The 21610-nt window shown below is 40.8% G+C and overlaps 1 protein-coding gene across 9 annotated transcripts in view; it reads right to left on the bottom strand.

Moving 5' to 3' along the window:
* The window catches only part of fbrsl1 (fibrosin-like 1), a 1024640-nt gene that overhangs the window by 569160 nt on the left and 433870 nt on the right, over positions 1-21610 (bottom strand). For 7 of the 9 annotated variants that reach the window (XM_072240820.1, XM_072240822.1, XM_072240823.1 and 4 more), the window contains exons 3-4: positions 8063-8164; positions 6239-6349 (exon numbers count right to left, since the gene is read on the bottom strand). In XM_072240820.1, coding sequence (XP_072096921.1) covers positions 6239-6349; positions 8063-8164 — 213 coding nt within the window. The remainder of the gene's footprint in view (positions 1-6238; positions 6350-8062; positions 8165-21610) is intronic. The other 2 variants (XM_072240828.1, XM_072240829.1) reach the window with 1 other exon arrangement.

Genomic DNA, 21610 nt, shown 5'->3' with positions numbered 1-21610 from the left:
ATGAATATCTGTGATCAAGATCAAGTTACAAAGCTACATTTCCCTGATGGTTTAGTGACAGAAACCCACATCCACACTGGATCACATCCATTCATCAACTCTAACCCTACTACAGAATCAGAATTAGGCTTAATATCACCGGCACGTTGTGAAATTTGTTGTCTTGCGGCAGCAGTACAATGCAATACATAATTTTAAAAAACTATAAATATATAGTGCAAAACCAGAGGAAAAAAAAATATTGAGATAGTGTTCTTGAGTTCATTGTATATTCAGAATTCTACTGGCAGAGGGGAAGAAGCCGTTCCTGAATCATTGAGTGTGCATCTTCAGGCCTCCTCCTTAATGGTAGCAATGAGAAAAGGGCATGTCCTGGGTGATGGAGGTCCTTAATGATAGATGGCATCTTTTTGAGGTGTCCTTAATGCTGGGGAGGCTCGTGTCCATGATGGGGTTAGCTGAAGTTACGACTTACTGCAGCTTTTTCCGGTCTTGTGTAGTGACCCTCTATACAAGATATATATCCACATATATCGGTTCACATCTCATTTTCTCTTAAAGACATCACAGCACTGCAGTTTTAAATATGGTTGAAATGTCTCATTATTTATATTTTTTCTGTTTGTGGCATAGCTGAAGTTTATTCACAAATGATCATCTCACTGGTGGCTTTCTTGCCTACATTGGACAGAAACAGAGTTCTACTCTTAACCTCAGTAAATTACTTGTCATTGATAAGGTCTAGAAGCTCATACTTTTAAAGTGAATGGCAACAATTGGTATCTATATTGAAGTTTACTTATGTAATCTCAGTTAAAATACAGTTTAATCTCAGTTAAAATGGAGCAGACTCAATGGGTCAAAAGGTCTAATTCTGTTCATATCTCCTATAGTTTACAGTTAGGAAGGAAGGTATTAATTAAAAAGGTACCTTCCTTCCTAATTTTATTACAAGGGGTTCAAATTCAAGGTCAAGTTTATTGTGTACAACTAAATGAAACAACATTCCACTAAGACCAGGTGTAAACCAGAGTACAGGTGTCACATACAGCACTAAGTAAGGAAATGCAACATCTATCATGCAAGGACCCTCACCACCCAGGTAATGCTCTGTTCTCACTGCTGCCATCAGGATGGTGGTACAGGAGCCTCAGGACTCACACCACCAGGTTTAGGAAGTTATTACTCCTCAACCATCAGACTCTTAACCAAAGGCTTTCTCTACACTTCCAGCAAAGATGCATCTGAGCAAGAACAACTCTAAGGATATTCCTTACCAGAATGTTCATGTTGACAAAGAATTCCAAGAGTGTTAGGATAGAGCAGCCTAAATTTCAGCATGCAAGTGCCATTAGAAAGAAACCACGGCAGTACCTCTACTTTCTCAGAAGTTTGCACAGACTGGGCATGCTATATAAAATGTTGACAAACTTCCATAGAGATGTGTGGCAGACAGTATATTGACTGGTTGCATCACAGCCTCGTATGGAAACACCAATGCCCTTGAATGGAAAAGCCTACAAAAAGTAAGTGGATACAGTCGAAGTCCTCACCGCCATTGAATATATCAACATGGAGAATTGTCACAGGAAAGCAACATCCATCATCAGGGACCCCACTACCCAGGATATACTCTCTTCTCACTGCTGCCATCAGAAAGAAAGAACAGGAGACTCGGGACCCCCACCATCAGGATCAGGAACAATTATTACCCCTCACATATCAGGCTTTTCAACCAGAAGGGATAACTTCATTCACCCAATTACTGAACTGTTCCCACAACCTATGGACTAACAATCAAGGACTCTTCATTTCATGTTCTCGATATTCATTATTATTCTTATTTTTTCTCTTGGGTATTTACATAATTTGTCATCTTTTGCACATTGGTTGGTTGTCCATCCCATTGGGTGCAGCCTTTCAGTGATACTTTGTGTTTCTTGGATTTACAAATGTTTGTACAATGTATGCCCTCAAGAAAATTAATCTCAGGGCTGTATATGGTAACATATATGTACTTCGATAATAAATTTACTTTGAACTTTGAATAGCTACAATTGTACTGGCTTTGATAAGGTCATCCTGGAAAAACCGTATACTGTCAGATCTCGTTACTCAAGAAGGGATATCTGTTCTGAGGGTTCACTTTATTGATTCCTGGAATGACAGATCTGTCTCATGAGGTTCAGCAGACTGCATTTAGTAGCTACTTTATTAAGTATATGTGTACACCTGCTCATTAATGTAAACATCTAATCAGCCAATCATGTAGCAGCAACTCAATGCATAAAAGCATGGTCAAGAGGTTCAGTAGTTCAGAGCAAGCATCAGAATAGGGAAGAAATGTGATCTAAATGACTTTGACCGTGGAATGATTGTTGGGTTGCTTTGAATATCTCAGAAACTTCTGATCTCCTGGGATTTTCTTGCACAGCAGTCTCTAGAATTCACAGAGAATGGTGTGATAAACAAGCAACATCCAGTTCTGTGGGTGAAAACACTTTGTTCATGAGAGAGTTTAGAAGAGATTTAGCCAGACTGGTTCAAGCTGACAGGAAGGCAACAGTAACTCAAATAACCCACGTTACAATGGTGGTGTGCATCTCTGAAGAACATCTTTGAACACACAACGCATCAAACCTTGAAGTGGTTGGGCTACATCAGCAGAAGACCATAAACATATACTCATTGGCCTCTTTATTAAGTGCAGGAGGTAGTAAAGTGGCCACAGGGCGTATAAGTAAAATGAAAATTTTCTTCTGTTGAAGGTAATGTAGGAGAAGAAGAAGAAGAAAGCCCTTAACTCCGAGTGGAGTCATTGGGACACTGTCATGACGGCGTTTTTTTAGCAGGCTTTCTTATTTTTACGAGGCCGAGTTGCTAGCTCGATGGTCAACCCAGCACAGATGGAAAGCGTGCAAGGGAGCCGGCTGGATTCGAACTCGAGAGCCTTCACTCTGAAGTCCGGCCCTGATGCCACTACGCCACCGGCCAGCGTTGAAGGTAATAAATTCATCTTGAATTCTCTGCCGGAGTAGAAAGTGAATACTCAAGTCAATTAGTACTTTCAAGGCAGATTGATACTGCTTTAATTGTGCTTTACTGAATCCATTCTCTCAATGTATGACCTTTGTACCAATGATTTCCATCACTTAGCAACTCTGACTATATTATTCATCTAGTTTCAAATCACAACTGGTAACTTCAAATTTATCATAATGTCCAGAATCTGCTCTTTTGGCGCACATTAAATTTTCCTCTTTCTTACATGCCAAAAGTGCCTACACTCCTTTCCTTGGATGAAAAGGAGCTTTGGAATAATCACAAGATTTTGATAGTATATATATGAATGTAACCCTTTCTTTTTAACTATTCCATGCCCTCCATAGGTAACAATAAATATGTTCATCTTTTAAATTTGAATACACTTTTCCTTTTGTTTCTTGCACAACTAAACCAACCTCCTCCTACCTTGGGATTTGCACTCTTAGTTCAGCTGTTAGTATCTTTGGAGTCACTAAAGATGGTGACAGAGGTGTTTGTGGACCGGGCAACTTCTTCGAGCTCAGCCATGGAACAGTTTAAATCTTCTGTCCTAATGTCTTTTTTTCCCTTTTCAAGATGGCTGATGTCTTGTTGGAGTCCATGATCTACAGCAGTGCTCAAACTCTGTTCTTCATAGATGGTGGGCTCTCACTCTTTGGAACTTGCCAAGGGGCCTGCATTTTGAGATCTCCAAGAGCGGCTTGGAAAGTGTGCACCTTCAGGGTACGGCCCAGTGGACGACCTGATTACTCGTCGATGTTGCTAACTGAAGCACTGTGGGAAATCAAAATATCAAGACAGCGGGCGCAGCTTTTGGAGGCCCCTACACTCAAGTGATCTCTTTCTCTCCCTTACACTCGGTGAGAGAGGATCTGCATATTCTCAAGTCAGAGGAACTCGAATAAGCGACGCTGCAGACTATAACATCAAAACAGTGAGCAGTTGGCCTCCCCTCTTGCTGTGGCAAGAGGCCTGTTGAGATTCCAAAGTGTTGGGATGGACAGTAGTTTTTGATGGACTCTACGTCATGGTCTCTGGAGTTTGCTATTGCTTGCATGGTGGGTGGGGAGGGGAGGGTACTGCTTGCTGGAACAAATGTTGGGAGAGGGAGGCTTGATGCTTTGCTGCTACTTGTGCATGGAAGGGGGGCTTTGGAGTTCTGATGTTTTTCTGTCATTCATTCTTTAGTTTTTTTCTCTGTTTTGTGGAATGATTGCAAAGAGTACGAATGTGAGGTTGTATACTATATAACTCTGATATTAAGTCGATCCATTGAACCACAGAGCCACTATTTCCACTGAACAAAGGGGATTTGCATTACTTTCCATTTTCAAGGTGTCATACTAAAGCTCAAAATGTCCCTCATGTTAATGCATGTTCCTTCAACAACATTTAATTTTCGATAAAGTTGCACAGAATGTTGTCACATTGTGCAATTTTATCCTTACAACAATCCCTTGTTCTGTGTAGCTGCTCCATGCCAGCCATTCTCCTGTCACCCTTTGAAGCGTCATTCAGCATGGTTCCCTCATTGCTACCATTCTGCAGTGTCAGAGAATTCAATATCAGACTTCAAGTGATGAATCTTTAATTTAGCACGATTATCATGGAGAGTCCACATGTGTGGAACTCAGAGAAACAAGGAAAAATTCTGTCTTTATATCTAGTAGCAGATAAGTGAGCAAAACCAGTACCTGCCCCCCCCTTAGATGTTAAAGACTTGACAGTCCATGGAGTCTCTTCAAGATTTGTAGCACCTTTTGTCTACGTCTATCTTGTTTATGCAACTGTTTTATCACTCTAAGGAGGGGTATTTAGTGCCTAGCACCAATAATCTTAGTTGTATAGCTTTACAACTTAATTTTTTTTTAAAACACAGGATGTCCACAAGGTCACTTTAGCAACACACAGATCTTTTAACCTTATATTCAAAATTTTCTTCCACATGCAATATGGAAAAGTACCAACTCAATTACCACAATCTCTCAAAACCGTGTAGGTCGTCATCCCATAATCTGGAAGCTGTGGTTTTTCATCTCAGCTTCCCAACAAGGAACCAGAATAAGCTACAAGTGGAACTGATGAAAGGAGCAATTATACAATGCCACTTCTCATAACATCATTTCAACTGAGCAAGGTCCTGAAATTATTACCAGTTCAGTAAAAAGTCTAATCTAATAGGAATTACTATACACTACTGTAGCATATGGTTGGTTTCCAATAAACTTTTCAACTGTGTACCAGTTAGTCCGAGAACTGTATTGTGCTGTATTAAATTTTGTAAAAATACTAGGTGAAAGTCTGAACAATTCCAAGTAACACTTTAGCTCTTAGTAAGCCCGCAGCATGCAGGGTGCCTGTACAGGTTAAACACTGTAGGTTTGTTAAATGTTTTTTTTAAATAGCGGTTGTATTCTTACATTATAGGTTAGTTAAGTGTTTATTATTAGCCTCGGGAGTCTTCCTTAGCCTCAGGCACTAATGGCATGAGAACAAAAGACCAAAAAAATTATCTGTTGCTGTGTGTCCCTCGATGCTTACGGATTGAACCAAACCCCTGCTTACTGAAGCACCTTTTGCTCAGTTCTTGGGACTTCAGCTAGACTGAGGACTGCGATAGATTGGTGCCTAGGACAGACCCAGGGTGATTTCACAAGTCAGAATTCAGAGTTCCCTCAACAATGGCAACAATCAAGCGGCAACTGAGAAACACGAGCCCTGAAACCTCTGTAACTGACTAGTATTTAGTGTAGTTTATTTGTGCTTTATGTTGACTTCGTTGTGCTTGCATACTTATTACCACATTTCCTGGACACTCAAATTGGTTTGGGTGTTTTGGGTCTGATCAACCCAACCCATTACAAGAAAACAGCATCAAACTTCCTGCATAATTACGATATTACCTTGATTACAAAACAATATAAAGGACTAGTCTTTTCTGGCATCTTATTGCTCAAGAATGGCATAGGAAGCACAAACTAATAAGCCAAAGGTTCCTAACCTTTTTTATGCCATGGACTAATAGCATTAAGCAAGGGGTCCATGGACCTTGGGTTGGGAGCTCCTGTAATAAACTGTGATCAAGCACACTGAAGGAAAGATGTGATCATGTACTTGAAATACATAAACTTTTCTGAATTATCAAATCCCATGGGTAATAAAAATGGGCTTAATTATTGCTATTCAGTCTTACCTCTTTAGTGTGTGATGATGCTGAAAGAATTGCTGACTTCTTGTTCTGTTGTGGACTTCGGTAGTGAATTCGGCATATTGACTGCTCTTGAAGGTTGCGGTAGTTTTCCCGCTGTGAGGTAAGTGGAAACGTGATTTCAAGTGTGTTTTAGGTGTCCTTTGAAGTTAATGTGAAACTTTCGGAGCTGTGATGTGCCTGCGTTATTCTACAAAATTAAATATGTGCAGGACTATATAACTTATTAAAGTCAGGTTTGCTTAAGAAATATATAGAGTTTATATGTGGAAATGAAGGTTATAAGTATATTTATATGCACCCTGAAATGCTATGCTCAGCTTGAAGCAGATTTGTGTTGTGTGGATTATTGATGGCAGGGCATCCAGTTCCAAATACCATCAAGACTCACTCAAATCAACGAGAATCCATTAGTCTGACTTTTGACTGCCATTTCAATGAGAGCAAGTATTTTGATCATGTATCTAACACTTAATCCAATTATTGTGTAAACCAAAAAAAAATGATATGTTTCTGTGGAATATTGTAGGAAAGTAATTGGAATAGAAGCAAGTTAACACAGACAGGATCTGTGCAGAGTCATAGGGATTTTGTGACACAGATGACAGTTTAGGATGGTGCTGAATATTGGTAGCTCGGGTAGAGGCGTTTGATGTTGTCATGCTTGCTGAGCTTGGCAGTCAGCTTGCCGACATTTCATCACCAGTCAAGGCGACATCCTCAGTGCGCAGTTGTTGGTGTATCTCAGAGAGTGTTTGTGTTTATATAGCAGCCCCTGCCATATAGCACCCATTCCCTTGTGTAGGTCCTTATCGCTAACCCTTCAGCTGACCTTTGAATTCCATGCCTCATGGTTCTTTGGCTCTTAGGGTCATCTATGAACCCCAAAGAGCCAAAGAAATGGGATCCAATAGAATTCAAGAGTCAACTGAAGGGGTAGTAAATTAGAATTGAGGTAAATGAATTGGGGGGGGGGCTATATAAATGCGAGCACTCCAACAGAGAAACACCAACAAATGTGCACACAGGATATTACCTAGACTAATGAGGAAACATCTGCAAGCTCAGCAGACACTGCAATATCAAACAGTTGAGAGTCACAGCAACAATATTTGATATCATGATTTAATACCTTCTCTGTAGTACCTGAATATTAGTTACAGACTGTTAGAACTAGTAATACTCATATACCATTGAATCATTTCAACCAACAACACTGTTAAAAATAATTCAGAGGGAATCTTTGCATTTTTGTGTATAATTTAGCTAGTTGTAGTTGAATACAGAATGCTTTCAATCTTTTTTCTTCACAAGGGAGTATTTGCAGGCAACAGTCACCATGAAATAGCTCCAACCTTGTGCCATGCATAGTGTAATCCGGCATATAACTTTGCACTTTAATGTAGTCTGGGTATGACCTAGATTAGTTTGGCCTAGACCAGTGCTGTCAAAAAGGGAAGGACAAATTTGCATAGATCCAACACTATAAGCATTACTAACCCAACCATTGCTTTTATTATCCAGTAGATTTTGTTGTTCACACATCAACATCCTGCATACAGTCTTAAGCTATCTAGCTACTTCCCTTTAAAAAAAGGAAAATGCTATTCAAGTAATGGCATCATTCAAAATCCCATTGCTCCCACATCTACTTTAAAGCAGAATGAATTAGTTGAATGCCACATTATAAAAAACATTACCTTATCTCAATTCTTGACTTTAAATTCCCTCCACAAAGCAATAGCAATGGTCTGTCATTGCCACTAAATAGAGAGTGCAGATTTTTTTTCTTTTGAGGTATACACTTACATCACTAAGCTTGTCTCTGGAACTGCTCCTCTGTGAACTGTTGGCTTCTCTGACACACTCGTCCTCACTGTTCCTGCCATTCTGGTTGGAAGAGACCTTCATCTGCATGACAAGAGAGAAAGAGAGAGTTGAGTTATGACAGACCTGTGCTGTGGGGCGATGAATGAAAGGGTGATTGCTGTAGGCTCAGTGAGTTCAGTTCACTGATAAAAGGTTCCATTCCAAAGCATCATGGCAGGTTTTGACTGCTGCTCCTGTTCTGCCTACGTGACAGAAATACAACCTTCGATTACATAATCTTTACAGTTCTATAACTAAACATTGAAACTGAGCGAACAGAGGAAGGAGCAACAAAACAAAAATACTGAATGTCTCTGGTGGCTCATCAATATCTTTAAGGCATGATAACGTTTTTCATGTTGAAGAAGAGAGGCTGAATTCATGGCAATCTGACTTACAAATAAGCATCTCTGTGAGTCAAATTTAAACTGCACTAGAATGAGAGTAAAAATTAAAACTTACGTTGCAAACAGTTCAGTCAAATAATTTAAGAAAAATGAAAACAGTCATCTATTGGAGATTTTTGGACATCATTCAACACATGGAAGGATCAAAATCACCACGGAAGGTTCCAAAGATGAGCAGTTAGAATTAACATTAGCAAGTTGCGGGCATGTTTTGTTGGCACTGGAAGCATGGCAACATTTGCGGGCTGGCCCCAGCACAATCCACGCTGAATTTGCCGTGTTTTGGGCTCTATTGTGAAGAAAGGAGCATGCGATTCAAAAATAAAAAATCTCAGTTAAATTGATCAAAATCCCTAGCTGTAATACTCATTTATGTGAACAAAGAGTTGTGGGCTGAATACTTTTACAAGGCACTGTAATCTTCCTGTGATAGTACTGGTTTGCGTAAGAAAATGATGAGGAACTGCAGAGTTACTTTTTATGTTCACCAAAACATGTAGCGTAATAGCAGACTTAAACCTGGCACCCCAACAAAGCAGCTGTTCTACAGTCACAGACAGTCAAAGTTGTATGACATAGACACTGATTGTCCTCATCTTTGATATAATATCTCACTGTGGGTAATAAAACTAACAGTAGAGATAAACCGGAAATTTCCTCACGTTGTTACTGTAATCCCAGTGAAAGTTTCTGATTCTCTCAGAGAGGCTTTTTTTCACATTTTCAGCAAAGTTGCATCTGAGCAAGAATATCTCAGGATATTCCTTACCAGAATGTTCATGTTGTCCAGCAAAGGATTCTAAAAGAGTTGGGGAAGAGCTACCTGCAAGTGCCGTTACAAAGAAACCATGGCAATGCTTCTCAGAAGTTTGCATGCTGAATGCTAGTTTAGGTATGTCACATACAACTTGGACAAACTGCTATAGATGAGCAGTGAAGAGTATATTGACTGGTTGCATCACAGCCTAGTATGGAAATATCAATGTCCTTCAGTGGAAACTCCTACAAAAAGTAGTGGATACGGCCCAGTCCATCACAAGCAAAGTCCTCCCCACCACTGAGCACATATACATGAAACACTGTTGCAGGAAAGCAGAATCTATCATCAAGGGCCTCCATCATTCATACTATGCTCTCTTCTCATTGCTGCCATCAGGAAGGAGGTACAGGAGCCTCTGGACCCACACCACCAGGTTCAGAACATCAGGTTCTTGAACCAGAGGGGATAACTTCACTCAACTTCATTTGCCCCTTCACTGAACTGTTCCCATAACCAATGGACTCAGTTTCAAGGACTCTTCATTTCAAGTTCTCAATATATATTACTATTATTATTGTTGTTTCTTCGTATTTATTGTGAATGCCTGCAAAAAAATCTTCAGAATAAACCCTGAGGGAAAAATCCAGAACTGGAATCCCTAAGAGAGTCTTACACTGAGTTCAATGTTGCATGACATGTGTGGGTAGGGGGAATTTGCTACATGGGCAACAGCTTTCTCTCAATATTGTTCTGCCCTGGCTGGCATATCTAGATAGCTAGGATGCAACATCCATGGTCAATCCTAGCCAATGAAGACCTTCAGCAAGAATATTAGTTTCGGAGTTGTCTATGTCTAATGACATATAAGTACTTCGATATTAAAATTTACTTTGAACTTTATGAAGCACCTAGTAGCAGATGAGAACTGCGGTACCACTTCAGGAGAAATATTCCAATTACTATGTGATCTTCCACCCAATGTTTACTGCCTTAATCTCAGAGCACCATATAGCAAGGAATATGAGTTTCCTAGCTTATCACAACCTCCACTGAAGTTACCCTCTTTGCTTTCTAATATGACATTTCTAATTCTATTGCTGGTGGAGATTTCTCACTGAAATCTTGAAAAATGCCATTTAACCTGCAAGGACCACTTTAATGCCTTTCTATAAACTAGACAAGATGGATCACTTCCCCTAGAATTATAGCAGATGGTGAAGATATTTATCTCAACTATTCACTATTGTATTTTTTGCTTTCAAAATACAATTCCAGGCCTCCTTCACTCAAATGTAACCTGTTAACCTCAACACTGAAATATTCCGCAATCTACGGGCTCACTTTCAAGGACAAGTTGTGGTGGTAGGGGATTTTAATTTTCCATATATTGATTGGGTCTCCCATACTGTTAGGGGTCTAGATGGTTTAGAATTTGTAAAATGTGTTCAGGAAAGTTTTCTAAATCAATATATAGAGGGACCAACTAGAGGGGATGCAATATTGGATCTCCTGTTAGGAAACGAGTTAGGACAAGTGACAGAAGTCTGTGTAGGGGAGCACTTTGGTTCCAGTGATCATGACACCATTAGTTTCCACTTGATCATGGACAAGGATAGATCTGGTCCTAGGGTTGAGGTTCTTAACTGGAAGAAGGCTAAATTTGAAGAAATGAGAAAGGATCTAAAAAGCGTGGATTGGGACAGGTTGTTCTCTGGCAAGGATGTGATCAGTAGGTGGGAAGCCTTCAAAGCAGAAATTTTGAGAGTGCAGAATTTGTATGTTCCTGTCAGGATTAAAGGCAAGGTGAATAGGAATAAGGAACCTTGGTTCTCAAGGGATATTGCAACTCTGATAAAGAAGAAGAGGGAGTTGTATGACGTGTATAGGAAGCAGGGAGTAAATAAGGTGCTTGAGGAGTATAAGAAGTGCAAGAAAGTACTTAAGAAAGAAATCAGGAGGGTTAAAAGAAGACATGAGGTTGCCTTGGCAGTCAAAGTGAAGGATAATCCAAAGAGCTTTTACAGGTATATTAAGAGCAAAAGGATTGTAAGGGATAAAATTGGTCCTCTTGAAGATCAGAATGGTCGGCTATGTGCGGAACCAAAGGAAATGGGGGAGATCTTAAATAGGTTTTTTGCGTCTATGTTTACTAAGAAAACTGGCATGAAGCCCATGGAATTAAGGGAAACAATTAGTGAGATCATGGAAACTGTACAGATCGAAAAGGAGGAGGTCCTTGCTGACTTGAGGAAAATTAAAGTGGATAAATCCCCGGGACCTGACAGGGTGTTCCCTCGGACCTTGAAGGAGACTAGTGTTGAAATTGCAGGGGCCCTGGCTGAAATATTTAAAATGTCGCTGTCTACAGGTGAGGTGCCGGAGGATTGGAGAGTGGCTCATGTTGTTCCGTTGTTTAAAAAAGGATCGAAAAGTAATCCGGGAAATTATAGGCCAGTAAGTTTAACGTCGGTAGTAGGTAAGTTATTGGAGGGAGTACTAAGAGACAGAATCTACAAGCATTTGGATAGACTGGGACTTATTAGGGAGAGTCAACATGGCTTTGTGTGTGGTAGGTCATGTTTGACCAATCTATTGGAGTTTTTCGAGGAGGTTCCCAGGAAAGTGGATGAAGGGAAGGCAGTGGATATTGTCTACATGGACTTCAGTAAGGCCTTTGACAAGGTCCCGCATGGGAGGTTAGTTAGGAAAATTCAGTCGCTAGGTATACATGGAGAGGTGGTAAATTGGATTAGACATTGGCTCGATGGAAGAAGCCAGAGAGTGGTGGTAGAGAATTGCTTCTCTGAGTGGAGGCCTGTGACTAGTGGTGTGCCACAGGGATCAGTGCTGGGTCCATTGTTATTTGTCATCTATATCAATGATCTGGATGATAATGTGGTAAATTGGATCAGCAAGTTTGCTGATGATACAAAGATTGGAGGTGTAGTAGACAGGTTTTCAGAGCCTGCAGAGGGACTTGGACCAGCTGGAAAAATGGGCTAAAAAATGGCAGATGGAGTTTAATACTGACAAGTGTGAGGTATTGCATGTTGGAAGGACAAACCAATGTAGAACATACAGGGTTAATGGTAAGGCACTGAGGAGTGCAGTGGAACAGAGGGATCTGGGAATACAGATACAAAATTCCCTAAAAGGGCGTCACAGGTAGATAGGGTCTTAAGAGAGCTTTTGATACACTGGCCTTTATTAATCAAAGTATTGAGTATAAGAGCTGAAATGTTATGATGAGGTTGTATAAGGCATTGGTGAGGCCGAATCTGGAGTATTGTGTTCAGTTTTGGTCACCAAATTACAGGAAAGATATAAATAAGGTTGAAAGAGTGCAGAGAAAGTTTACAAGGATGTTGCCAGGACTTGAGAAACTCAGTTACAGAGAAAGGTTGAATAGGTTAGGACTTTATTCCCTGGAGCGTAGAAGAATGAGGGGAGATTTGATAGAGGTATATAAAATTATGATGGGTATTGATACAGTGAATGCAAGCAGGCTTTTTCCACTGAGGAAAGAGGAGAAAAAAACCAGAGGACATGGGTTTAGGGTGAGGGGGGAAAAGTTTAAAGGGAACATTAGGGGGGGACTTCTTCACACAGAGAGTGCTGGGAGTATGAAATGAGCTGCCAGACGAGGTGGTAAATGCGGGTTCTTTTTTAACATTTAAGAATAAATTGGACAGATACATGGATGGGAGGTGTATGGAGGGATATGGTCCGTGTGCAGGTCAGTGGGACTAGGCAGAAAATGGTTCGGCACAGCCAAGAAGGGCCAAAAGGCCTGTTTCTGTGCTGTAGTTTCTATGGTTTCTATGGACATGTTCTCAATATTACAGTATTTTCTAATTAATTATTGTTGTTTTTTGTAATTGCACACAGTTTGTCTCATGCACATTGGTTGTTTGTCTGTCTTTATGTGTAGTTTTCATTGATTCTATTGTGTTTCTTTGTATTTATTATTGATTGTTTGAGATACAACGTGGAATAGGCCGTTTGAGACCTTTGGGCCACACTGTCCAGCAACACTCTGATTTTAATCCTAGCCTAATCACAGGACAATTTACAATGACCAATTAATGTACCAACCAGTGAGTCTCTGGACTGTGGGAGGAAACCGGAGCAGTTGGAGGCAACACACACAGTCGTGGGGAGAAAACACAAATTCCTTATAGGCAGTGGCGGAAATTGAACCCAGATTGCTGCCACTGTAAATCATTGTGCTAACTACTATGCTACTGTGAATGTTTGTAAGAAAATGAATTTCAGGGTGCTTTGATAATAAATTTACTTTGAACCTTGACATCTGTTTCATACCTAGCGAATCAGAGTCAATGCAAGTCAAAACTTTAATCTAGCTGCCTTCTATTCTCACATCAGCAAACTCTACATTACACCAGAATCTGACTGTGGTTCACATCAGGGTCATTCTTGCTTCAGATGTGAGATAAAACCAAGTCATTGATGTCAGTCTTAGAGTAGTAGTATGAATATCATTTCTGCAATCCAGTATGTGCCCTGTACTAAAAAAGAAAAGTTCAGCTCTGAGCCAAGGCCAAGTCTCAGTGACAGCAGGTCTAGAACCTAGGATCTTTGCCCCACAATGTTGTGCTGTCCTTATAATTTATTCCAAGATCAACCCAACCCTTCCCTTTTTCATTACTTACTTACTGCCCGTTATGCCGCTGGCATTTAGGGCAGCAATGAAGGTCCTCCATCTCTGTCTGTCCATACCATCACACACAAACATAGAAGGATTCTTCATTGCTGTTTCTGTAATAATTTTGTTTGAACTGTCAGGGTTGTTAGCCCTGAGCTGAATCCCCGAACCCAGAGGACCACTCAGTCTGGCCTCTACCCTTTGCCCTATTTTGCATGGGTGACCCTACCAAGAGCCAAAGTATAAAGCCCTGCCTCCAGCCAAAATTGCTCTCTGGGTCATTGAGGCACACAAGCTTCCAAACCTACGACAAGGTTGTGGTCCTCTTGGAGGTTCCTTCCTACATAGCTCTCCATATTTTTCTAACATCCATAATACCTATTTTAAATGCCCTTAATTTATCTGCCGCTACCATCCCTGGCAGGGTGTTCAATGTATCCACCACTCTCTGTGTAAGAAATCTACCTCTGACATCCCCAGGTCTGCAATCAACCTGGAGTGCAAACTGTGCAGCTTAGGGTAAAAAAAAACACATTCTGTTAATATTATTTAAACAGGACAAACAACTACATATACAGTATATATAACAGAAAATTTTAAAAAAAGAAAAAAACTATTTTCCAATTTATCATCAAAAAAGGCAACAACCTTACACTGAACGTCAGTAAGACCAAAGAACTGATTGTGGATGTCAGAAAGGATGAGATGAGGGAACACACATCAGTCCTCATTGAGGGATCAGAAATGGGTCAGCAATTTCAAGATCCTGGGGGTCAACATCTCTGAAGATCTATCCCTGGGCCAAACAGATAGATGCAGCTACAAAGAAGGCACAACGTGGCTATGTTTTATTAGGAGTCAGAGCAGATTTGGTATGCTACCAAAGACTCCAGCAAATTTCTACAGATGTACCGTGGAGAGCATTCCAACTGGCTGCATCAGCAACTGCGGTGGGGTGGAGGCTACTGCATAGGATCGTAGTAAGCTGCAGATAGTTTTGAACTCAGTCAGCTCCATCCTGGGTATGAGCCTCCGTAGCATTCAGGACATCTTCAGAAAGTGAAACCTCAAAATGGCAGCAGCTATTATTAAGGACCTACATCACCCAGCTTGTCATGCCTTGTTCTCATTGCTGCCATCAGGAAGGAGGTACAGAAACCTGAAGACACACACTCAACGATTCAGGAACAGCTTCTTCCCCTCTGCCAGCCGATTTCTGAATGGACATTGAACCCATGAACACTACCTCACTACTTTTTTTGCACCACTTATTTAATTTAACTATTTAATATACGTAGTGGCAAAACTAAACCAGAATCAAAACAATTGCCATTAGACAGAGACCGCCGTAGGGTTGTTATATTTGTATGACATACCCTCATCTTCAATGAAATGATTGTTCCAAAGAGTCAAATCCTTTATTAGCAAATATACAATCTTGAAGCGATATTAAGAGGTCAACAAGATATGACCTCCGCCACAAACTGCTACGAAATAAGAATACATAACTTATTCCCTTCGCTTTTACCATGCCCCCACTAATGTGACTAGTTACCATAATAAACATGGCAGACAGATATTTACTGTAATTCATTGTTTTTATTATGTATTGCAACCTACTAAAAAAGTACATCACTTTTTTAAAAAGGCCTTCCCAACAATTGAGCATATCTACATGAAATGTTGCTGTAGAAAAAGCAGCATCTATTATCAAAGATCCTCACCACCCAGGCCATGCTTTTTTCTCGCTGTTACTATCAGGCAGAAGGTACGAGAGCCTCAGGACTTACACCACCTGGTTCAAGAACAGCTACTACCCCTCAACCATCTGGCTCTTGAACAAACGACAATAACTACACTCATCTATTGAGATGTTCCCACAACCAATGATCTTTAAGGACTCTCTATCTTGTTATTTCATGCTCTCGATATTTACCACTATTTATTTCTATTTTTATTTGCACAGTTTGTTGTCTTCCACACTCTACTTGATCTTTCATTGATCCTGTTTACAGTTACTGCTCTATAAACTTGCCGAATATGCCCACAAGAAGAAAAATCTCAGGGGTGCATGTGGTAACATCTATGTACTTGGATAACAACATTTACTTTGAACTACTGCCACAAAATAACACATTTCATGACATATGCCAGTGATATTAAACCTGATTCTGATTCTGAGATGTTTACCTTTGTCACAAAACACAAGTTCATTCCAAAAATTAGTACTTCTCTAAAATAAAATGGGCGACAGGTGGTCGAGACCACAGTGGAGTATTTGCAGACATAGATAGTGCTTGTATGAAAGGCTCGTGTTAATTTTATTTTGTTCTCTACCGCCCCCCCACCCACCGATTCTATAGATAGTAGCAGCAACCACCTGGCCATCATTATACCGCAAAGGTTTCCTCCATAAACAAACAGCATATGCACCATTCAAACCCCCCACGAGCTGCGTACTTAACATTCATTAAATCAACATGCTTCGAATGACTCAGGGAATGTCAGCAATTAACTGCGCTGTAACAAGCAGGAGGCGAGAGAGCGAGGAGGGGTGGAAGAAAAAATCTGTCCAAGTAATACTGACTGTGAGAAGCTGATCAAGAATGCAAATTAGAATGAATGCTGCTGCAATTAACCTATTAGAGTAAGTATCAATTATTAAACACGCTTGTTCCTCTGGCTCTCACTGAACTGAATTAAGAGGGCCATCAGCTGATTTGACAGATCACGTTCCTTTCCACCTGCAGGCTGCCAGCAGGAGCCTGCACACCCACTGGTAAGGCAGGCCAACCTGCCTTAATCATTCGTAATTATCCTAACAAGCTCCAGTCATAATTCTGGTAAAAAAGAACTGCTGATCGGCTAAACAAATTAACGGGTCCAACCTATAATCCAGTCACTTGTCCTCATTCCACACCTGGATCCTGAATTGAATGGAAGCTAGAGGTGGTCAATATTGTCTGATAATAATAATAACGACCTCTGCTTTACAGAAACACCAGTTATATGATCATATCGCAAACACATGGGAATTGCATAGTTACTGCTGCATAGAGAGACACAAGAGAGTACAGATGCTGGAAATCTAAGGGACATACACAGAAAACCTGAGTCATAGTCAGAGCCATAGAAAAATATAGCAAAAGAACAGGCCATTCGTCCCGTCTAGTGTGTGCCCAATAATTTAAACTGCCTACTCCCATCGACATCCACCTGGAATGTAGCACTTCATACCCCTCCCATCCATAAACCTATACAAACTTCTCTTAAACATTGAAGTCGAAATCACATGCACCACTCGCGCTGACAGCTCATCCCACACTCTCACCACCGAGTGGAGAAGTTTCCCCTCATGTTCCCCTTAAATCTTTCACTCTTAACCCATGACCTCTAGTTGTCACCCAATGTCAACTGCACCTCTTCCTAGAGATGCTGCCTGGCCTGCTGCGTTCACCAGCAACTTTGATGTGTGTTGCTCAGTAGAAAAAGCCTGCTTGTACTTACCCTACCTATACACATCATGATTTTTTATATCTTTATCAAATCTCCTCTCAATCTTCTACATTCAAAAGAATACAGTCTTAACCTATTCAATTTTCCCTTATAACTCAGGTCCTCAAGTCCCAGCAACATCCTTGTAAATTTGCTCTGCACCCTTTCAACCTCATTTACATCTTCCCTGTAGGTAGGTGACCAAAACTGTACACAATACTCCAAATTAGGCCTCACTGACATCTCATACAATGTCAACATACAATCCCATCTCCTGTACTCAATACTTTGATTTATGAAGGCCAATGTGCCAAAAGCTTCCTTTATGACTCCATCCACCTGTGTCAGCACTTGTAATAAATTATGGACCTGTATTTCCAGATCTCTTTGTTCTACTGCACTCCTCAGTGTCCTACAATTCACTGTACAAGTCCTACCTTGGTTGGTCCTACAGTTGACATTTTGGGCAAGACCCTTCATCAGTCCAGAGTCTGAAACATCGACTACTTAATCCTCTCCAAGTTCCAGTTCAAGTTTATCATCATCAAACTATGCATATACAACCAAACAAATCATCATTCCTCTCGACCATGGTGCACACACAAAACATATAACATATACAGCACATAAACTAAAATATTACCTCAAATAAATTAATAAAAAACAAGAGAAAATCTGCAGATGTTGGAAATCCAAGCATCACACAAAATGCTGGGGGAATTCAGCAGGCCAGGCAGCATCTTTGGAAAAGAGTAAGTTAATAAAATATCATTAAAAATGCAAATGGGGTGCAGCACAGGTAAACACTGTTCTAGTGATAAGACCTCAGTGGTGGCAGGGTATTCATTAGTCTGACAGCCTGAGGGAAGAGCTGTTACCCAGTCTGCAGTCCTAGTCCTGATGCTTCTGTATCTCCTTTCCTGACAGTAGTGGACCAAAGAGATTATGGGATGGGTGGTAGGGTTCCTCAAGAATGCTTCAGGCCCTTCGTATACAATGTTCCCATTAAATGTCACAAATAAGAGGAAGGGAGACTCCTGTGATCCTCTTAGCGGTTTTTACTATCCCCCGTTTAGGGTGTCATACTCCATAGATGCTGCTTGACCTGTTGAGTTCCACCAGCACTTTTGGGAGGGTTGAAACAACATATATTGTTTCCTTACAATGCAGAGACCAACTCTCATAACAGAGTTAAGTTTATTTGAAAGATGAAAACGATTATAATGAAATTATGTTTTGTATATTTGTACAAGTTATGCTACAACTTTACAAAGCATTGTCTAGACCAGTGGTCCCCAACCTCCGGGCCGCGAAGCATGCCGGGGTGTAGCGGTAGCCGGAGCGCACCCAGCACATCTTTAAGAAAAAAGCCGAAATTAACAAGCTAATTAATTAGGTGCCGCTCGGCACGTAAATGTCCGCCCAGATCAGAAGCGATTGCCGATTTCACTTGCTCTACGCGATGTTCACTCCTCTTTCCAGGGCGCTGGGGCCTTTAGCTGTTCCATTGTTTGGTCAATTTAAATGCCAGCCCAGACAGGCTGAAAAGACAGGGCTGTCAGGATCGAAGTGACATGTTGAAACTACACAAACTTCTAACAAAGTATAAGCGCTGCCGTGCTTTCTTTGTAATGACAGTTACTTGTTGGTCCCAGGACAGATCCTCTGACACTTTTCAGAGAGAGAAACGTTGATCCTTAATGCCGAAGAATTTAAAGTTATTGACCCTCTCCACCTCAGTTCCTCTAATGAAGACTGACTTCTGGGCAGCACCTAATTAATTAGCTTGTTTATTTCGGCTTTTTTCTTAAAGATGTGCTGGGTGTGTTCTGGCTACCGCTGCACCCCAGCATGCTTCGCAGCCCGGTATCGGTCTGTGGCCCGAAGGTTGGGGACCACTGGTCTAGACAATACAAGGGGTGATTGATAAGTTTGTGGCTTAAGGTAGAAGAGTCAATTTTAGAAAATCTAGCACATTTATTTTTCAACATAGTCCCCTCCTACAGTTACACACTTAGTCCAGCGGGCATGGAGCATATGGATCTTGGACCTCCAGAAAGTGTCCACAGCAGGGGTGATTGATAAGTTTGTGACCTAAGGTAGAAGGAGATGAGTTATACAGCTCTCGTTATATGCACATGCAGTTCAACTCTGAGTGATTATGCAGAAAGTTTTAAGTTAATAACTCCTCAGTTAATAACTCATCAGGGGTGATTGATAAGTTTGTGGTCTGAGGTAGAAGGAGATGAGTTATTAACTTCAAACTTTCTACATAATCAAAGAGTTGACCTGCACGTGCATGTAACAACAGCTGTATAACTCATCTCCTTCTACCTTAGGCCACGACCGTATCAATCACCCCTGCTGTGGACACTTTCTGGAGGTCCAAGATCTGTATGCTCCATGACCACTGGACTAAGTGTGTAAATGTAGGAGTGGATTATGTTGAAAAATAAATGTGCTAGGTTTTCTAGAATTGACTCCCTCTACCTTAGGCCATGAACATATCAATCACCCCTCGTATCTGAAGTACTGTCACCAGCCTGGGCACTACAGTTCATGGAAATGAAATTGGACAAAGGAGACACAATGTGGTTTTACCAGAATTAAAGGTAGCCTTGCAGGTAAAATATGAGGAAGGATTTCAGAGAGTAAGGTTACACAAAGGTATGATCTAATCAAATTCATTAGGAGGAAATGAATAACAGATGAATGGCAAATAAAATGAAATAATTTCTAGTGGTTGGGGAATCTGGGTTGTGGGGGTGGTACAGAGTAAAATTTAAAAGCAGCAGAATGAAGTTAAGAACTACTTGTAAACAACAAGGATGGCAGAAGTTTGGAACAATTGCTGGTGGATCAACAGTTCAAATTAATTTTGAAACTGGTAATACTTTGTTAACCAGAGGGCTGAAGTTAATTTCATATAAAGAGCACATAGACAACACCAGCACTATCCCCTCACTATTAACCAACAAGTTTCAAAGCCTGGGCCCTTCTTACCACTAGGTGCTCAACATCCTCATCAAGAAACATACCAATCCTCATACAGGGATCAGAGGTGGACAGAGTGAGCCGTTTCAATTTCCTGGGTGTCAAGATCTCTGAGCATCTAACCTGATCCCAACACATCAAAGCAGTTATAAGGAAGGCAAGACAGTGACTATGCTTCATTAGGAGATTGAAGAGATTTGATATGTCAACAGATACACTCAAAAACTTCTACAGGTGTACCATGGAGAGCATTCTGACAGGCTGCATCACTGTCTGGTATTTGGGGGGGTAGGGGGGAGGGTGCTACTGCACAGGACCAAAAGAAGCTGCAGAGGCTTGTAAATTTAGTTGGTTCCATCTTGGGCACTAGCCTACAAAGTACCCAGGGAGTGGTGTCTCAGAAGGGCAGTGTCCGTTATTAAGGACCTCCAGCACCCCGGGCATGCCCTTTTCTCACTGTTACCATCAGGTAGGAGGTACAGAAGCCTGAAGGCACACAGTCAGCAATTCAGGAACAGCTTCTTCCCCTCTGCTACCGATTCCTAAATGGACATTGAACCCTTGGACACTATCTCACTTTTAAAAAATATATAGTATTTCTGGTTTTTTTTGCACAATTTTTAATCTATTCAATATATGTATACTTTAATTGATTTACTTACTTATTATTTTTTCTTCTATATTATGTATTGCATTGAACTGCTACTGCTAAGTTAACAAACTTCACGACACATGCCAGTGATAAAAGGCCTGAACAGATTAGATATGGCAAAGCTATTTCTCATGGTAGGGGAATCCAAGACAAGAGGGCACGATTTCGGGGTTGAAGGTCGTCCATTTAGAACAGAGATGCGGAGAAATTACTTCAGTCAGAGAGTGGTAAATCAGTGGAATTTGTTGCCACGAGTGGCTGTGGAGGCCAAGTCATTGGGTGCTTTTAAGGCAGAGATGGATAAGTTCTTGATTAGCCAGGGCATCAAAAGGTATGGGGAGAAGGCAGGGGAGTGGGGATGACTGGAAGAATTGGATCAGCCCATGATTGAATGGCAGAGCAGACTCGATGGGCCGAACGGCCTACTTCTGCTCTTATATCTTATAGTCTTATAATGAACCCGATTCTGATTTTGAAAAAAAAAGAAAACACAGTCAGTGTAGATTGGTAATAA

The sequence above is a fragment of the Mobula birostris genome, chromosome 22 (assembly GCF_030028105.1).
Source record: "Mobula birostris isolate sMobBir1 chromosome 22, sMobBir1.hap1, whole genome shotgun sequence".
Lineage (NCBI taxonomy): Eukaryota > Metazoa > Chordata > Chondrichthyes > Myliobatiformes > Myliobatidae > Mobula > Mobula birostris.
Note: the sequence above shows the minus strand (reverse complement) of the source record. Positions and strands in the feature narration are given on the sequence as shown.